At 46.1% G+C, this 19418-nt stretch overlaps 1 protein-coding gene across 3 annotated transcripts in view; it reads right to left on the minus strand.

Moving 5' to 3' along the window:
• Window positions 1-316: 316 nt before the first annotated feature.
• The window catches only part of col4a6 (collagen, type IV, alpha 6), a 30493-nt gene continuing 11391 nt past the window's right edge, over window positions 317-19418 (minus strand). For 2 of the 3 annotated variants that reach the window (XM_074662012.1, XM_074662015.1), the window contains 28 exons: window positions 18132-18227; window positions 17498-17655; window positions 17225-17407; window positions 16949-17132; window positions 14152-14196; window positions 11611-11682; window positions 11093-11200; window positions 10771-10989; window positions 10529-10687; window positions 8515-8685; window positions 8282-8425; window positions 7895-8017; window positions 7618-7799; window positions 7472-7535; window positions 7287-7361; window positions 7018-7125; window positions 6821-6928; window positions 6642-6713; window positions 6316-6435; window positions 6112-6228; window positions 5863-6024; window positions 5652-5750; window positions 5337-5489; window positions 5027-5143; window positions 4722-4913; window positions 4244-4415; window positions 4045-4159; window positions 317-2562 (listed from right to left, as the gene is read on the minus strand). In XM_074662012.1, the coding sequence (XP_074518113.1) occupies window positions 2302-2562; window positions 4045-4159; window positions 4244-4415; window positions 4722-4913; window positions 5027-5143; window positions 5337-5489; window positions 5652-5750; window positions 5863-6024; window positions 6112-6228; window positions 6316-6435; window positions 6642-6713; window positions 6821-6928; window positions 7018-7125; window positions 7287-7361; window positions 7472-7535; window positions 7618-7799; window positions 7895-8017; window positions 8282-8425; window positions 8515-8685; window positions 10529-10687; window positions 10771-10989; window positions 11093-11200; window positions 11611-11682; window positions 14152-14196; window positions 16949-17132; window positions 17225-17407; window positions 17498-17655; window positions 18132-18227 (3779 nt within the window). In that variant the 3' untranslated portion in view covers window positions 317-2301. The remainder of the gene's footprint in view (window positions 2563-4044; window positions 4160-4243; window positions 4416-4721; window positions 4914-5026; window positions 5144-5336; window positions 5490-5651; window positions 5751-5862; window positions 6025-6111; window positions 6229-6315; window positions 6436-6641; window positions 6714-6820; window positions 6929-7017; window positions 7126-7286; window positions 7362-7471; window positions 7536-7617; window positions 7800-7894; window positions 8018-8281; window positions 8426-8514; window positions 8686-10528; window positions 10688-10770; window positions 10990-11092; window positions 11201-11610; window positions 11683-14151; window positions 14197-16948; window positions 17133-17224; window positions 17408-17497; window positions 17656-18131; window positions 18228-19418) is intronic. The other variant, XM_074662014.1, reaches the window with a different exon arrangement.

Consider the following 19418-nt stretch of genomic DNA (forward strand, 5'->3'; position numbering starts at 1 on the left):
CCTCACTGTTCAGAGTGAATCAAGTGATTCCTAACCTTTTCCTGATTGGAGCAATTGTGTAACAACTGACCCATGCCACAACTGTCCCCAGTCTCCCCTACTTCAATACTAGTGGTGCACGTAATGGACTCAAAGAATGAATGCTTCGCTAGTAAAAGGCACCTGCAGCTCCCATCACAACACCTAACATTAAACCAAGTAGATGGGATGTATGGGTACAGCAATATCACTTTGTCAGACCACAGAGGTAAAAGTGTTATGTTTTATGGGTAAAATACTATGAATCAGACACTTTGGGTAAGTTTAGAGTCTTTATTTCAAAGTGTGTGAGCACAAAAATACAAATTACAGTAACAGACCTGTTCTGACCACTTTCTATAGTGTTACGGATCCTCTTTGAGGAAATCTTCTCTGTCACTCCAGGCACTTATATTTGCATGAAACAGGGTTGGAGACCAAACTGACGATGAATCTTTCTGGTCTGTTAAACCATTAATGAATACAATATACTTTCCTTATAAAAACATCATCCTATAGGCATTTCCCCCATAATATTCAATGTACACATCTTTATCTTCCCAGTCCCTCCCGTTGCAGTAATAAAACCAGGGGATATTATCATGACTGAAGTAGAATAATTACAATCTAGATTACACAACAAAAACAGAGTAAGACAATGAAGAGAGAAAAAAGAGGGGAAATGAAATAAAAACAGAGGAAGTAAACTGTGACATAAATTCTGAACTACCAGCAGAGAGACTGAGCAGTCATAGTGGTTACAAGTCACCAAGCACCTTCCTCTGCCCCAGGATAATAAAACAGAGGAGGAGGAGAAAAGTCTGAACCAGTAAAACAGAACTCAATGTGAAATAATTCAGATCTGAAAATGAGTCATTCTTCCTCTTTTTATCCAACGACGAGAAGAGACACAGACTGGAAATAAAACATCAAATAAAGAGCAAACAGCATCATTGACCTTAGATCTAACATACTTAGCTGGAAACACAGTAAGCTCTATCTATGTACAGCAATAATTAACAATCTATGAGAGAGAGTGTGTTTGGTTTCCTGTGTTTGAGTCAGAAATTAACCCTATACTGAGAAAAACACTTTAGTCACAATCTGAGAGCCTGCTGAGTCTGTCCTGTAAGTGGACTTTTAATGACCTTACTTAATGTTGTTTACATCAGTGCAATATATAGAAGTGAATCCCCACAGCTGGCTGTTGCAGAGGCTCCGTCTTAGCATTGAAGTGCTGGCTATCCTTTCTCTCGCATCCAGTTTGTGTAAAAACATATGAAACGTGATGCCTTTCAAGTCAACTGTCTGGGTATGATAGCACCATGTTGAACACAGGCACATTAAACATGCATATTAAAGTTAGAGGAGTTAAAACATCCCTGCAGCTACAGTGGGTGCAGTCTGCAGACAATACAAAAGAAGCTAGGTTTATGGCAGCTGTTTCATTTAATAGCGTTAAACTAAAACCAAGTGAGGAGGTTGTCTGCTTTGTTTTGATCAGTTAGGAAAAGAAAAGTCAAACTGGTTGTTAAGACGTTAGATTACACCCCAGACTGTGTGAATGAAGAGAGTGTAGCCTCCTGATCTTAAGGTGACACTAACAGGGACATCTGATGTACTGCAGGGGGAGTTTGGCATCCTCTTTAATACTGATATGATGTCTGCTCCCTTGCAGTCAAAGAGACTTAGCATGACCCCTGTTCCTTTTCACACACATGCACAGTCTGGCTCCTGAGAGTCAAACAGCAGCATTAAACAACAGACTTTAAGCCTACGGTGGTGTACCACAAACCAGGGGCTAACATCAACTTCCTGCACACAGTAAACGGACAGAAGCGTCCTCCAAACGTGGTAATGTTTGACTTTACTCCCCGAACTGACTCATGCAAAGCAGACTTCCTGCCCGGTGTGTTAGCGGTGCAATGCCATCCAGAAGTGGGTGGCACTCTCCGAGGTAGCCGAGAATGATTCTCGCCAAAAACCGTAACGAGAAAACAGACACGAAATAAACACAGAACATGAACAATAGCACCATTGTCAGTGATAATCTAGAGAAGAGCGTTCACACTGAAGCTCTTGTCTTTCCTTTTCCTCCCTCCAAATCTCATTGATTCCTAAAAAAGCCAAAAACTGTGATTCTGAAACATCAGTGAAGCAGGAGAGGGCTCCTTTTCAGTCACATACTCTTCTTTGTGGATTTCCTCATAAATCAACACCTCTTTCTCTTTTCTCTTTCCTCTGAGGTGTGAAGACATCACCTCCCTGCGTTTCCTTCTCCTACTACAAGATCTTGCTGCAGACTTGGCAGCGGCTGACTTTAGAGCGCTCCTGGCCTCCCTTCAGGGTCTCCTGACCTGGGGAGTAGACAAACTCCCGTCCGGGGTCCACAGTGGTGAGCCAGAAGCTGTACTTGTTGGCAAAGTAGTGGCAGGTACCCTTGGCGCCATTGCACTCGATGAATGGTGTGGCGCGGAAATCTTCCAAGCAGGAGCCGGGAGACACCAGGGACTGACCTCCGCCCTCAGCGCCTGCTGCCGTGTGCTGCAGAGGAGAGGTTTGGCACAGGTTCAGAGAAGTTTCACTGATTTACTTTGGGATAAAAGCACAACTTGAACTCGAGCATGCTCTTTAATTTGAAGGGCTCTAATTTTGTGGCGCAGCGCAGGGGGCGCATGCCTGGCGCACCCTGCGCAGTGCTAATTTTGTGCGGCGCACCGCCATGTGCTGCCAATTTGCCAATTTGGTAGACTGTCTGCGCAGAGATGGGTGTGACGGCGCGCCAGGGGGAATTGACGGCGCACCAGGGGGAGGTGTCAGCAGATTCATGTTGGCGCAGTGACAATTTCGTGCCAAAAAAGTGTGCTGAAAGCTCGCCAGCTCCAACCTGGTCTATCCTCGGCGCAAAGCGGAGCTCACCCCACGCAGCTGTAATTTGGTGACAGGCACACATGTGCGCACATGTCAACAAAGCCTCAGAGGCAGGTTTCCAGAGTGTCAGGCACATTTTAATGCAATAAACAATCACAGCAATCACTATTTAATGTAACCGTCTGAACCAGCATATACATTTGCTGGTTCAGCCGTTTGTCATAATGGAAAGTTAACCTGACGGCAGCTGGAAGTTTGATGCACATCTTACAATTAAACAATTAACAGCCTTAACATCTGATACTGAGTAAATATCTGGTTCTCTCATTTCATTTAATTCAAAGAAAAGAGGGAGAGAAAAGACAAAGAAAAAAGAGACAAAATAAATGTATGTCACTCAGGATTTACCCGTGATTCCCCATATTTCTCTGTTTTAGTCTTTATTTTTAACGTGATCTAAAAAGACACCAGGAGAGTATACAGTAAATCACCAAAGGTTCTGCTATTTGGCGATGACAAACCAGGAGTGCAGGTGGATCAAAAGTATTCTGAATGGATAAGCCAGCTGTGTAACTGTCTCTTAATGTTTTACTCCTATTAATGACAAAGGAACAGATTACATCTGTCCCGGGAGCTTGCCCACAAGGTGACGCGCTTCATGTCCTCCGATGCGCCCCTCTGTCCATTCTCCTGCTGCAGGGACAGCGGCTCTGACTGTCTCCGCTGCCAGCTCTTTCCAGCACACTGATTCTGCGGTGCTGGGGATCACTCAGACCAATCAGACACTGCGCCTCAGCCGTAGGGCATTTAAATGCGAGGAGATTTGATTGGTGAAAACAGTGCTTGGCTGTGTTAAACCCACTCACGGCTTTTCTCCTCCCTCTTTGCCATTTGCGCGGAGGGAGGCGTGGACGCGCACCTCTGCGCTCCTCTGCGCCTTGACTGCGCCTCTCTTGACACTGCAGGAAACTTGCAAAGTGCGCCAGTCACGCCCTGTCTGCGCGGCAAAGGCTGGTGCAGGGTAGGTGCGCCTGCGCCTGGTCTACGAAATTAGAGCCCTAAGAGTTAACTTGCACTCTGTCATGTTCCTGAGAATCAGCAGGTCTGGATTCGGTTCGCCTGACTCCTAAAACAGAAATGTGGTTTGAGGTTTACCATGAGGAAGGAGTATCCTATCCACAGACTCCTCCAGCCAGGGGGACAGGTGGGGATGGTGGTGTCCTGGCTGTGGACGGCCACAGCGTGAGCTGGGGCTTCGCACACTGAACACCTGCAGGAGGAAGCCCAGTTTAGTATCTGCGTGTGAGGAAGTGGGATTAAGCTCTCGGCTCTGTTAAGTGTGACCGGGGCATACCTGCTGATGTAGGGGCGAATCTGGTCCTCAGCCACGGGCATCATGGGGATTGAAGCTGTTGTAGAGAGCCAGTAGGACTTGTCGTTGCGGCTGGCGTAGTAGCAGACCTCGTTGGGGGAGCAGTACAGGAAGGGGATAGTGCTGAACCTGGGGAGGCACGACCCGGGCTGACCTGGAGAGAACATGAAGATTTGGTTAGAAATACAGTCCTTCTGTGTCCATCACACAGAATCACTCTCCATCTTTTTGCCTGACTTCCTGAAAGCTGTCTGAAGGTGGGTTTTCAGATCTCTGCAGATTATTCAGTCCTCTATGGTTTAAAGACACAAATCAAGGCAGCTGAGAGATTATAACACGTGATCAGAGTTTGCAAGAAGTTCTTCCTGTCCTCAGTCACGAGACGTTTGTGTATAGGTGTATAAAGAGGTCAGAGTCCTCGTGTTGAGAGTCAGTGAGGACCTCTGATGTGTTTCCGTACCAAGGTCCTGGTTGTGTGCCTTCTCCTGCCCCTCCACGTACAGCAGACTGTACCCCTCCCACAGCTTGGCCATGCCCTGAGGACACATGGGCACCTGGGAGTCCTGGCTGTGCTTCACCAGCGTATATCCGATGCTGGAACTGCGACCAACACTACCGGGGGACCCGGGACGACCAACTGTACCAGGAAGACCTGAAGGGAGGGGACCAGAGGTTCAGTCTTTATGGATTCAGAGGTGGAGGAGTTGATGTGTTGTCATGCTAACACTGTCATAATTTAGATACTAGACTGGGGAGATGTAAGACCTTGTTCTCCAGTGGGTCCAGGGAAACCAGGAGGTCCAGGGTCACCGATAGGCCCAGGCAGACCAGCAGGTCCAGTCCGGCCAAGTTTTCCCACTTTGCCTGGAGGCCCTTTGAGACCTGAAACGTTAAATACAAAGGATTATTCTCATGTCCATCTTTCTGTTCCTTCATCCTCCCATTTCTACCACGGGCTGTGGACTCTGCTCTGACTTTTCTGGACTTCAGTCTTTTCAGGATTTGATCTGGCTCCAGGCAGACGCCCCCCACCTGGTTCCATTACTTCTTATCTCTAAACAGCTTCCTCACTCACCTGGACGCCCAGGCAGTCCAGGCTGACCGGGTTCTCCAGGCCCACCTGGGACTCCATTTTCACCAGGATAACCCACTTCACCATAGGGTCTTCGAAAGTCTGGCGGAGGCAGCGACAATGTGATTCCAGGAACTCCCTTTCGACCAGGACGGCCTAGAACAAACACCAAGTGATGGAAAGAGGGAGGAGAAAGACAAAGAACATCATGAATGTGCGAGCAGGTCAGGGTGGCAGAGGAAAGGGAAGATGAGGCAGAAGGGTAAAGCTGGAGAGTGAAAGTTCTTTATTCACTGTGTAACATCACAGTTCTCCTACCTTGTATTCCCTTTGGTCCTTTCCTTCCAAAGAAACCAGAGTCACCAGGAAAACCTTTGAGACCGGGACCTCCACTGAAGCCGGACTCACCACGCTCTCCTGAAATGTGAAGCCAGGACTTTGATTTGAGTATTTCTTAATCAGAAAAGCTTCCTTAAATTCGGGTTCAAGTGAGATCCATGTCAGACCCCTGAGTCCAGCTCCTCCTCACCTTTAAAACCGGGGCTACCGGGCAGTCCTGGGGTTCCAGGAAAGCCTGGCTCTCCTTTTCTACCAGGTGAACCAGGGAATCCTGGGAGACCAGGGTCCCCTCTGTCTCCCTGAGCTGTACCAGGACCAGGGGGCCCAGGAGGACCTGGAGGACCTTGGAAACCTAGAAAACAAGAGAGGATCAGAGGTTTGGCGTCACGAGGGACAACAGGCAGCGAAGGAAGAAAAAGCTCAGGAAGAAATATTTTACCATATTCTCCATCAAGTCCAGGGAGGCCAGGGTCTCCCAAAGGACCAGGGATATCAGATCCTACGGCGGGACCAGGAGGTCCAGGGCGTCCAGGGAACCCTGGGAGTCCAGGACCGCCTGACACAAAAAGAAAGTGTGTCATTTTTGAAGGTGACATTTATTCCTCTGTGATGCAGACTTTAAGTTCCTCTGGTTCTGTCTGACCTGAGTCTCCTCTCTCTCCTTTAGGTCCTGGGAATCCGGGAGCTCCTGGGTAAGAGATGCCTCTCTCTCCCTTCTGACCAGGGATACCTGGAGCACCAGGAAGACCTCCTCCACTGCCACCTAGACCCAAATACAACACACCTTAGAAAAGTTTATCTTCATGGTCTGTGAACTGGTTCTAGGACTTCAGGCAGAAACAGGTCTGTTAAAGATCTGTGAGCTCTTCGGACACTCTGAGGATCCTAAACCCAAAAACACATCACAGGAAGTGATGTATAGAAAATACACATCATTTCAGACTCTCAAGGGCCTGATACGGTTCTTGCCTGGGGTTCCGGGAATGCCTTTAGGTCCACCAAGTCCATTAAGTCCATCCAAACCAGGGGGTCCAGGTAAACCTGCAGAAACACCACAAAGAGATTTTGTTTGTGTGCAGCCTCAGATCATTTCCTAATGTGTCTGCTCTCATTTCAAAATTACACATCTACGAGACAGATTTCCTCACCTTTGGCCCCAGGACCTCCAGGACCCCCTGGAATACCAGGAGTTCCATCTGATCCACTTCTTCCTGGGAAGCCCGACTGGCCCTTTGGCCCTGGGAATCCAGGAGAGCCTGCAGAGGAGAAAAATAACCATGAGTCCACTCATTTAGCTTTTTTTTCATTAAAGTCTTCAGTCCCTCATCACATCTGATCCTCTCACCCATTATCCCAGGACGCCCTGGTTCACCAGGGGCTCCCTTTGCTCCGGGGAAACCTGGAACTCCTGGAAAACCATTGTCCCCAGGAGGGCCATTGATGGTTCGGCCACCTGAGGAGAGGCAACAACCGAGGTGAGAGGGTATCTTTGTTGTTCTGCAGCAAGGGCTCATTTACAGTCAAAGAGTCTGAATAGATGGCCCTTGTTTTCACAGCAAAAAGTGATTCCTTGAGCTTTTTGGGAGTGTTTGGTCTGCAGTCATCAGGTCTTACCCGGGAATCCAGCGTCTCCAGGCTGACCCTTAGCTCCAGGACCTCCAGGATATCCAAAAGAGTCTCCAGGCAGACCTGAGGATCACAGTGTGTGGGTAAGTGGTTCCATGGCATCAGTTTGAATGAAGGGACTGGATGTTTGGGACTTGTTTTGGGGGGTGTGATTACTTGGTGTTGACTCTCACCTTTGCCTCCAGGACGACCAGAATCTCCAGGGCTCCCGTTAAAGCCCGGTGAACCGTCGTCACCCTGAAAGAGGTCACTGTCCATGAGTCTTTCTGTCTGAACTTTGAGCCTTTTGTTAGTTCAGTTTGCATTACTTATTTTTTACCCGTGGTCCAGACGTTCCAGGGAATCCCATGATTCCAGGTTCCCCCTTTGGTCCAGGAAAGCCGGGACTTCCAGGTCGCCCAGGAAACCCAGGATCTCCAGGCTGTCCTTTACTCTGCTCTGCAAAACCAGGGAGTCCAGGCAGACCCTGACGACCAGGCAGGCCTGGCAGACCCTTGTCACCTGAAAAGCAGAAACAGGATCAAGAGTTAGGACCAGCTGATATGAGCCCAAAAAAAGCACCAAAGCTGGAATGATAAACCGCAAAGCAGGGTCACCTCTTGGTCCAGGGAAGCCAGGAAGACCATTGACACCAGGGGTTCCTGGTTCGCCTTTCTCCACAAACTCTGACCTATAAGGAGGAGAAGGGGGGCCAGGGGGGCCGGGGTATCCTCTGTCACCTACAGAAGAAAACACAGGAAATGTCAGAGGGACTCTCAGGAGACTCCAGATCAGGTGTTTGTGACCCCCTTCACTGAATCCAAATATCGGCCCTCACCCTCTATCCCTTATTTTAACAGGGACTTCTTTAGGATATCAGTGCTGAGTGGTCACAAGGACAGGAAAATAAATTTACAGGTACAAGTCTATATCCCAAGTAAAGGGACCATGTCCCCTGAATGCTTCAGATGAATTCATGGTCTTGTCTGTTGGAGTCACTCTACCTTTCTGTCCAGGGAATCCAGGTCCACCAAAGAATCCGTCTCTTCCAGGCCCACCACTCAATCCTTTACCCCCTGGAAACCCTGGGGATCCAGGGCGGCCAGGCAGTCCGGGGAAACCCATCACACCTGGGAAACCTCTCTCACCTGTGAGAGGAGCCACAAGAAGTCAGATGATGTTGAAATCTTTGCATGTTAAGAAAGTCTGAACACAGAGGTGATGAGCAGCAGCTGACCCTTTATTCCTGGGATGCCTGGGACTCCCTCTCTGGTTCCTGGGCCTGGACCCCCTGGGGGTCCCCTTGGCCCTGGTGTTCCAGGAGTACCTGGCAGTCCTGGGGTTCCCTTCATTCCTGCAGGTCCAGGGAAACCTGGGTCTCCTCTTTCCCCCTTGCGACCAGGGAAACCTGGGAGTGGGCGGAGAGAGACTCAGATACAAGGAAAAATACTTCAGCAGAAATTGGACGAATCAATTGAAACCAGAATTATCAAAACACAGGATGGTTTTTAAACTTACCCCTCTCACAATTATTCACTAACTTACCTCTGAGTATAGAGCTGGGAAACCATTTTAAATCAAGTCAGTACACTTGTATTATGGATTAGCACACACACAGTTTATCAAAAACAATGGAAGAAACTCATTCCATCAGGTTGTTTCACCGCCTGGTTTCTGCTGGAATTGCACTCAGATTTAGGGCACTATAAGAAAAAATCATTAGCATAATGTGGCTAATGTCAGAGATTTTAACTTTATAAATTGAAGTGCAATTTCAGCCTGAAGTTTGTTACGTCACAGCACACTATGTTCTACTGTCCATGCTCTTAAAAGAAGAACTGTTTTCAACACACTCCTGCAGGTCCATCTGAACTCCTCGGACCCCTCATGAATACAGAATACCACAGGAGTGAGTTGAAAATAAGAAGCTCTTCTTTAAAGAGAGGAGAAACTGCCTCTATGCTCATGGTACCAAACTTAAAGCAAGAGTCAAACAGTTAATGCAAAATAATTTAGCTACAACAGATCACACAATAAATGAACTACAATGGTTAGTACTGACTGCAGAAATAAAACACATGAAATCACAGAAACATCTTTTCTGGACCTCTCACAGCTCAAATGTCCATCTTGACCCACCGACCTGAAGCAGAATTTAGCCTCTGGCCATCGTCCTGTCTGAACTTTTGCTATTTGATTCCACGCACAAGTGTTTTGGGGGTATTGTGCTTTTTTTTAAGTTTTGTATTCTGTCTCTCTGGTGCCCCCGTGGTATCTTTACATGATTTACAGCTCAACAAAATCTCTATTTTATTTTTCTGCTGTTTTAAAAAAACTTGTTTCAGTCTCTCTCTAAGCACTTTGATTTAGCTGCTGTCTCTTTAAGACAACCCCCCTTTCCTCTGATTGGTCAGCCCTCTGGAGGCCTGTGGGAGGTGGAGCTATTTGCTGACCTTGGTGTTTGAGGCCCTGCCCCTTAAATGTGTTTTGAACCAGTTAAGAGTTTCATATGTAAAGACCTCACTATTTCAGCAAGCCTGGTGAAAATCTGGTGAAGACCTCATGTTACTTCAAGACTGTTTTGATGAGTTAACTGACAGATGTAAGGATGTTTATCTTTTCATTTTTTTTTATTTAAAGTTTTGCAGACATTTAGTGTGGAATCAGTAAATGTGAGAAAGCTCTCTGAAGGGATTTTTTGCAACGGGGATGGACTTGGTTTTACTGCAAGGATCAGAAAAGATGAGCAGACAGACTTTGAGGAACTTGCAGAGAAGCGTTTGGTCTTATGCATGAAAAGCAGGAGGATGGAGTGATGAAAGCTCAGGGATGGAGGGATGGATGGAGGGGAAAGAGTCGGTCTCACCTTGGCAGCCTACAGCGAATGACCCAACACCAAGAAAAGGATGGAGGGATGAGAGGATGGGTGGAGATAATGGTGGAGGTGTGTAGGGAGAAAAGGAGGAAGAAACACAGGACAAAGAGAAAAGAGGAGAAGAAGACATTCTTTGGGTGATGCAGAGTTTCAATAAACAACAGGAACAACCTGAGGTGTCTGATTGGAGGATTGATGGAGGAGAGACAGTGAGGAGGAGAGGATGGTAAAGGAGGAGGGGAAAGAACAGCCAGGATCAAACTGTCTGGCATTCTTCTTCTCCAAACCTCTGAAATCTTTAGCACGGAGCTTCAACTTTACACCCTGATGACTGAGACACAGCTGTAGTGGGCTGTGAGGGTTTAGCTGGTCTTACCTGGAGATCCACTTGGTCCTTGGTTTCCAGGAGCTCCAGGCCGACCAGTGATACCACCAGTGGGCTCACCTGGGGGTCCAGGAAGGCCGGGAATACCAGGAAATCCATCAACACCGCGCTCCCCCTTCAGTCCAGGAATTCCGATACGTCCATCACCGCCTGCCCGAGGAACCATCACAGAGATTACTGACGCTTTCTGTACGATTACACCTTGCGACACTGCTTAACTGTCTTTGTCTCACCAGGTGATCCAGGTCCTCCAGGTGTCCCAGGCTGGCCTTTGTCTCCAGGGAAACCTGGCAAACCATCCCGTCCTGGACTTCCTGGTGTGGCTCCTAGAACATCTCCAGGCTGCCCTTTGGCTCCGGGCCGCCCAGGAACTCCATCCTTCCCCCTGCCTCCATCAAAACTCTGTCCTGGTACACCTGGAAGTCCAGGATCCCCTCTGGGTCCAGGGAAACCTGTGTGGAAAGTCACAAAGATTAGTTGTACCTTTGACTCTTCATCACAGCTTGTTATAAAAGTCTTCATCAAATGATTACTGAGACTGGATCAGGCTTTCACCTTGTGGTCCAGGCTGGCCCCCAAAACCGGGGTCTCCTCTTTCTCCTTTAGCCCCATCAAACCCTGGACGTCCAGGGCCACCTGGTAACCCGGGCTGTCCTTTAGAACCTGACAAGTTCAGACAGGTGAGACCTCAGTCTTGGCTCCAGGTCATGGAGTTTAATCATATTTTAAATTAGACTTCAGAGCAGATTCAAAGACATCCAATCACAGCTGAGCACACAGATGGATCTGTTTCTGGAGACATTTCACATCCTCAAACCCTCAGTCCAGAAACCCTCGATTCAGAACTAGAAATTTCTTTGCCACTTAAGAGAAGAACTGGCTGAACTGCTCTAAAACCTGGAAGCACATCATCATTTGGACCAAGAATAAATGATGCTGTGTTAAAGCCAAGTAGTGTCAACAATGGTTGAAAAAACCTGTTAAAAACATTATATTTGTCTATTAAAACCCACGAAACAGACAGAAAGACTTCAGACTTCAAATTTAAAGCTGTGTAACATGTTGGTGTGTACCTGGTCGTCCTGGTAGGCCTGGGAAACCGGGGTCTCCCATCTCTCCAGGGATGGTGCAGGGCAGCACTTGTCCTGTTAGCATTCAAGGAAATGTTAGCAATCACGCACAGGAGACTTAGGGCCAATCCCAATTCTACCCCTAGCCAATTATTTGCTACTCTACGTAAATATTGGCTATGTTTTGAATTATCGGTTTTATTTTGAAATTGCTCATTATAATGATCAAGCTAACACTGCTTTAGCAACAGCTACAGCTAATGACAGCCACACTGATGTCAGACTAGGGTGAGAAATCCACAGCAAACAGACTTTTCTGCAATGAATTGCATTCCAGGGATAATTAGAAAGCTGAGCTGCATTAGCAATGATAGCTATGATAAGCTAACGTTACAGTATTTAGAAGCTACATGATATAGCTTCTGTATACTGTATACTGTAATGTTAGCTTAACGTTAGCTGTCTCATCACTCATGAAATGCAGTGCATGGTAGTGACGCTTGTTTGCTGTGAATGTGTTGCCCTAATCTGAAGCTAGTTTATCATCACTTTGTAATAGTATGTTACTTTTGTAAGAGAAGAGCATCTAGTGGTGATGATATAGTGGGAACCGAGTCACGTCCCGCTTCTAAGAGATGCGTTGTCACCCCTTCCCCCTGGCCCTCAAAACAGAGCACCAAGGGGAAGGGGTAGACGAAAGGGGACAGAGTGACATTTGGGATTGGCCCTTACACATGCAAGAGATAAACTTTTGATACTTTGAATTTCAGTTAATATTACAGAAACACAGGTTTGGTTCGGTACAGCTAAAGTGAAATTATCTTTACAGGTATTAACCAAAGTTTTTAGCATCAGATGATTACAAAATAGTAAATAGTTAAAGCAGATAAAAATTCCTTAAAGCAAGCACAGTAACATATTCAGAAACTACACTCTGTCACTCATCAACAGGTTTTCCAACCAGCAGCCTGTAAAGTTTGATTGTCTGTCGCCTCCATTCATCCTGTCACTGCCTCTCTCTGGCTCATTCTTTCATGGTCAATGTTCCTCTCTGATCATCATTAGTAGTGGATTATCACAGTTAGGGGGAAAAGTAAAACATCAGAAAGGTGTGTTATCATTCAGTTTTACGTTTGGGGTAAGTTATGGTATCTTTCTAATGCCCCTCCCTCCCCCCGATCCCTCTCTGGTTAAAAGCACTTAGCAGAGGCAGGGCTTGAAAACATGCGCCAGGTTTCAGCAGCTTTGCCTGGAGGAAGAGGAGAGCTGTGTTTGCTCAATGACTGGATAAAAACATAATGACTTAAACTGGACTGTGAATTATTAATTATTATCAACTGACTCGGCCAGAGTGGAATCAACAAGAGACGATGAGAGTCTTCCATCGGCTGTCATGGACAAATGATTCACAGAGAGTTTTCTAAATACCCAAGACACACTGTGCCAAAGAGTCTACCAAGCTCTCTATGTGTTCACAACGCAAACCACAGATCAAGAAAGCTGCTCTCAGAGCGTTCAAACAAAAACTGCTGATTTATAAACAACAGGAAACAGATCTGGTTCTGGTTCTTCAGGGTTCATTATGGTCTGTTAACCAGGGTCTGAAACTTTCAGTGTAAACATGAGTCCATATCTATCTGTTAATGATGAATGTTTGTGAAAGGATAAGGTGCTACTTCCTTTCTGATGGGGTGTCCCCCCATATAATCAACTCCTCCATCCAGACCAGGGTCACATCCATTGGTGGTGCAACTTAAGCCCTGTTTCCACCAAGCGGTTCAGTTTGGTTCATCTCAGTATGGCACACAGTAGTTTTACTACATTTTCTTCATGAAATCCACCTTGAAATCCTACCTCCTGTTGGGATCAGGATAATTTTGTTTTTTGGATCAGAGTGACCCAAATCCTACTGAAAAGTTCTGAACAACACAAACTGAAGGTTTGATCCTGATTAAAACTAGGATTGGATTACGTGATCTAATTTAATTTTAAAATCCTTCTTTCCTTTATGAACGACCAATTTTCAGAATTTAATCCAATCCAATAACCGAAATCTGACTGAATTACCTTTGAACAACCGGCCATATGGCATTACTCCTTCCTAGTCAGGCTACCAACTCTTCAGCCCACCCTCGTAGTTGGAGTAAGGGAGCCGTAAATTGGGATATTAAGACCACCAAAAAATGGATCCTGTTCTGGGAATCAACACCAAGTTTTAAAGAGTGTTAGTTGCTGATCTGGTCTTTTCACAGCAGGAAGTCAGGTTGTTTGCGTTGTGAACACAAAGTTCAAACAAAGAGATGGTCCAAACTCTTTCTTTCTGACTGATTATGTCTGTTACAGCGCCTTCTGTTGGCTGATTTAACTCAGTGGAAAGAAATAAACCTAAAGCTTTTATACGTGGACAGCTTCTGTCAGGGATTTGGTCTCTATCGGGTGGTACACTTGATCAATCCACCAGGGGCTGGGTTCTCTGATCCTGGTCTACGGTTTCTCTCCCAGACTCTTTACTCTGGCTGGTGGATGAAAAAGTCAGTTACCCACCCGTTCCCTCTCCGGCGTCATTAACCCCTCCACAGCTGTTTTCACCTGGACAGATACACATGCACATGGAAGGTGAGAGAGGTAGAGGATGGATGGAGAGAGAGATAGAGAGAGATAGAGAGAGGTAGAGACAGAGAGAGGGTGGCAGCATACAAAGCCAGTCAGGGTCATTTGCATGCGCCGGTAAAGCAATTAAAATGTTTTTATCATGAATTCAATCAGCAACAATTCATTCAATTAACTCAAGGCTCATTCAGTTAAAGCAAAGCACATCACAATGTTTGGCTTCAATGTAAACACTGCTTCATGAAGGTTATTCCACCCAAGGAGGAGGGAGGGAAAGAGGGGAGAGATAACTGAGGAACGGAAACCAGAGGTGGAATCCTCTCCTCTTTCTCTCTCTGCTCAACTGAGTGACAATAACCTTCAAAATTAGAGCAAACAAATCATTGTTTAGCATTAGCATCACTGTATGAGAGCACACATTCACACTGAGGATGAGAGGCCAGCTGGACTTTGTGTCGTTTAGTCTCAGAGAGGAAGAAGAGGAGGAGGGAGTAACAGTGGTCTAAAAGATGAAGCTGGTGTCTTTTCTGTATGTCAGGAACAGCTTGTTTTTCCTCTGAGGATAAGTCATACATTTTGGTTTCCTTCCAGCCAAAAACAGGCCCCAGAAACAAGCTAGTCACCAAAGATATCATGGCTACATAGCTAAGAGTCATTGCCTTAAATCTGATTGGTTGTGAGCTTCAGGTATGTTTTTATCCACACCTGGTGATAATGTTCCTGGAAATCTAAAGTAAGCCCATGCAAAGGCTAATTCTTTTTTTACAGGAACAATCCTGCTCAGTCGTCTGCTATGGGCCTCATTACATATGTGTTAGTGTCTGCCTCAACCCCCCACCTGTAGGTTGATGTCCTGGTTATTTTGGGACATTTCTGGGCTATGAGTAGACATGGCCACCTCAGCCAATCACAGTGCGCCTGGTGTGCCAGTTACTTTGAGTGTTGATGATTGCAAGTGGAGGCTAACTTTCAGGAACTTGGAGAGCAGCACGGGGCAAAGAGCGATGTAAGTCAGTTTTCTGCTGACCAGGTATGTGTCAAATACCCGTGATTAGCTTGTGTTATAACGATCTCCCTTAAGCTACACCTAGCTACACTGATATAAGCAGGGTGACAAATTCACAGCAAATAGACTTCACTTCAATAAACTGCATTTCATGAATGATTGGACAGATTAGCTGCATTCAGGAGATGCATTAGCTACATGCTAAGCTATGATAAGCTAACATTACAGTATTCAGAGGCTAAGAATAGAATAGAATAGAATAGAATAGAATAGAATAGAATAGAATAGAACAGAATAGAAAATACTCTATTTATCCCCGAGGGGAAATTCAGGAAGAAAATGATGATGCTAAATGATATAGCTTCTGAATACTGTCACGTTAGCTAAACTTTAGCTTTTCATAGCTTAGCTGTTTCATCACTAAGAGATGCAGTGCATAATGGTGAAGTCTTTTTGCTGTGAATGTGTCGCCCTTAACTGACATCAGTTTGTCATCACTTTGTAAAAAGAGAGGAGAAGAGAAGAGAAGAGAAGAGAGGAGAAGAGAAGAGAAGAGAAGAGAGGAGAAGAGAAGAGAAGAGAAGAGAAGAGAGGAGAAGAGAAGAGAAGAGAAGAGAAGAGAAGAGAAGAGAAGAGAAGAGAAGAGAAGAGAAGAGAAGAGAAGAGAAGAGAAGAGAAGAAATAGTCGCTCTGACGACGATAACCAACGAGTGACGAGGTGATGACGTAGCAGGAATCAAGTGGCCTCTCATTTTTAAGAGATGTGTTGCCACCCCGTCCCCCTGGCCCTCAAAACAGAGGACCAAGGGGAAAGTGTAGATGAAGGGGAAAGAGGGACAAGTGGGATTGGTTCTGAGTCTATGTTTGAGATGGTTTCTGGATTTCCTGAGAAGATTAGAATCTTTGATATCTGCAAACTACTCTGGTGACGTCAGCAGGGCTAACAATACTTATAAAAACCATTCAGTTTTGTATCCTATTCTGTATTTGACGTGCTTCACTTTTTCCTTCTAACTATCCCTGAAGTCAAGGTCACTGCCACATGTTGACGGTTAAAGATGGTCAAACAGCTGCACTCTTCCGTAAGTATCAGGACTTTGACACCAGCATCATTCTTTAAACCCAACCAAATATGAAGAATCAGAAAAGAGGATCTGAAGGAACACTTTCTTCCTCTGAGACTAAAGAAGCACAGGAGCTGTAGCAGCTGTTACGCAGTCAGCATTAGAGGGGGGTCATGGATCATCTGTCAGAGCAGTTCTTGGATTATTGGCTGCAGAGAGAGAGTTTAAGCACATTAATGGAGACCATTAATCATGGAGTTAACAGTTTGCTGCTGCAGCCCAGGCATGAAGGGCAGGAGGAGAAATTTAACAGAGGGATGGCGCCCCCCTCAGGACAGTGAAAGGTTTGGCTTCTTTGGTTCAAGAACCTGGACCAACCAGGACCGGTTTGTCCCCCATAAAGGTCTGATTAAGGTTTAAGGTGTTAGGATGAGGACGCCATGTTAACTTCATGGCGGAAGAGCTGAGATGGGATTTGACCGATGTTTGTCCCTTGGTGGTGAGAGGATGACATGACACACACTTTCACTCACCTACACACAATCACACATCCAATCACAGACACACACATCACTCAAACACAGACACACACTCAAACACACACCAGCTGCTTCCTCTCCTCTTCTTTGGCCCTGGTTCTTTCGTCCCTCTCATCACTCACCTCGTGGTCCAGGTAAACCAGGTTGTCCTGGCAGACCAGGTATACCAGGGTCTCCATCAGCTCCACGGAAGCCTGGTGTTCCAACAAACCCAGGGCCGGGTTCACCAGGACCACCAGGAAGACCTTTGGCTCCTGGGAACCCTGGGAACCCTTTCTCTCCGACTGTTCCAAAGCCAGCGTCACCCTGTGAGGAAGAGGAGGAAGAAGAAGAAGAATCTTGTTTTGCCGTTCTGTATGACATGCTGAACCCCTGCAATAAAACCTGTGAGCACTCACTGGAGGTCCAGGGGCTCCTGGGAATCCAGGAAGTCCATCTCTCCCAGGTTTACCAGTTTCCCCTGTAGGTCCCCTGGGTCCAGGGGCCCCAAGCTCCCCTTTCACCCCCAATCCAAGGTTAGGGTAGAAAGACGCTCCCTTCTCTCCTTTACGCCCGAAGAAACCTCTCTCACCAGCCCGACCCTGTGGAACAAAACAGACAACAGGTTTCTGTTCAGTTTCCATCCTCCAGAAACAAACAAACCCACCAGCACCACAAAGATCTGGACTCACAGGAGATCCCTGAACACCACCAAAACCAGGGGAACCTGGGTCACCAGATTCACCCTTTCGACCAGGGAAACCAGGACTGCCGTTACTTCCTGGGATTCCAGGCAGCCCAGGTAACCCAGGGGAGCCCCCTCCAAGGCAGGCACAGTCCCCAAGATCACCTATAGGAGACGAAGAGGGCACCACGTGTACGGGAAGAGAGATTGACATGAGAATGACAAGGTAAACCTCTTAAAATCAGCAGCTTCATAGGGGTTTATCAAATGCCTGGAACAAGGTCTACAGTTAACCTGAGCTTATCCCCTCGTCAAATCTTCCTCTATGACTTAAAATATACTTTAAATTTGTTTTTGTAAGCTGAAGACAGACAGACAGGAAATGTGTGGATGAAAAGGTGCATGGGACAAGCAGCAAATGGTTGTGCCTGGTAGTCGAACCAGTAACCTCTGCAAAGAGAACTTCAGCCTTTGAATACTGGGTGACTCTGACCACTGGGCCAAGAGTGTGAAACCCCTACATAACTCCTGACTCTTTAAACAGAGCCATATTAGAGCTGTGTTTCAGTCAAACTAACGCCCCTCGCTCAGTTCTTCTGGATTTGTCTGAAATGTTGAGATCTAAGTTTGAGGCCCTGTACCTCTAAAGCCTTTGAATCCAGGGCTACCGGGCTCTCCTCTGGGGCCAGGAGCCCCAGGTGCTCCAGGGGTGCTTGTGATCGGACCATCAGGAGAACCTGAAAGCACACAGTAACACAATGTTAGATCACAGCCCTAAAACCAAAAGTCGAACACAAAGTGAATCTGTTTAGAATTTGACGCTGTTTTGCCGCAATGATGCGTCAGACTAACAGGCATTTTCGGACCATGGGATATTTGACCGATAATTAAAGAGTTTTCTCATTTTTTTACCAAGTTGTGTTAAACTTTCAAGCTGAGTTTACCAAAGTCACAACTTAACGCCAGCTACAAACTCAGGAAAACCCCAAAAGGGTCCACGATCAAATGCTAGGAGCGTGGTGCTCACAGGTTGATGGCCTCTGTACCTTGATTTCCTGCGTTATTCTTTGGCTTTGGATTTTGGCTCAAATGCGCTCTCAGAAACCAATGGCTGAGGTCACTGAGATTTGACATGATGGATGGTCCTGATGTCAGAGCAACTTTTTGTTCCAGAGTTTGTCAATAATAAAAAAGGAACACTGAGCAGCGTTGTTTACAGTGATCTCTCAATGGGACTTTAAGAAAAGGTTCAACAGCTCGTGATGTTGAAAAATCATTGACTGAAACTGTACAAAAGAACCGACAGTGAAATACGACCATGTGTCACAATTCACACTAAATACAGACCGTGTTAACACCCTGTTGTAATCATACGCTTAGCCAACATTGTCCTCTGAGGTCACTCTCGAGTTCGGATCTTAAAATCCAGACAGGATTGTGTCGTGGTCACGGTTGTAATACTGACAAATGTAGAAAATCGAATGAATTCTTATCACTGTTTCACATTAATCAACAACAAAGCAGATGAAATACATGTACAAAGTTCAAGATAAGGCTGCTAACGTTAGCATTCAGACACTGGCCAGCTGACTGAATGGTCAGATAGTACAGCATAAACAGATAGGAAAGGGTTAATGTGAGCTTGAAGTGTCTGAAAGCTAATGTTAGCTGAAGACTAAGGCTTGGTATTTTGATGACCACACTCATTTCACAATGTGTGTGTGTCTGTGTGTGTATATGTATAGTATGATAAGAACTGATGTCTTATTGTTGCTGATCAAACAGAGATTTTAGAATTTTTTAAAACTATGATTTTTGACCTTAAACATAAAAATTTATCCTTTTTCCAAACATATGCTCTTCTGTCCGTGAGTGTGACAACAGAGGAAACGATCCATGGCCCGTGAATATGGTATTCATACGCTGAA

Source organism: Halichoeres trimaculatus, unplaced genomic scaffold, assembly GCF_033239565.1.
Source record: "Halichoeres trimaculatus isolate MK-OKI-2021-1 unplaced genomic scaffold, fHalTri1.1 fHalTri1_scaffold_22, whole genome shotgun sequence".
Lineage (NCBI taxonomy): Eukaryota > Metazoa > Chordata > Actinopteri > Labriformes > Labridae > Halichoeres > Halichoeres trimaculatus.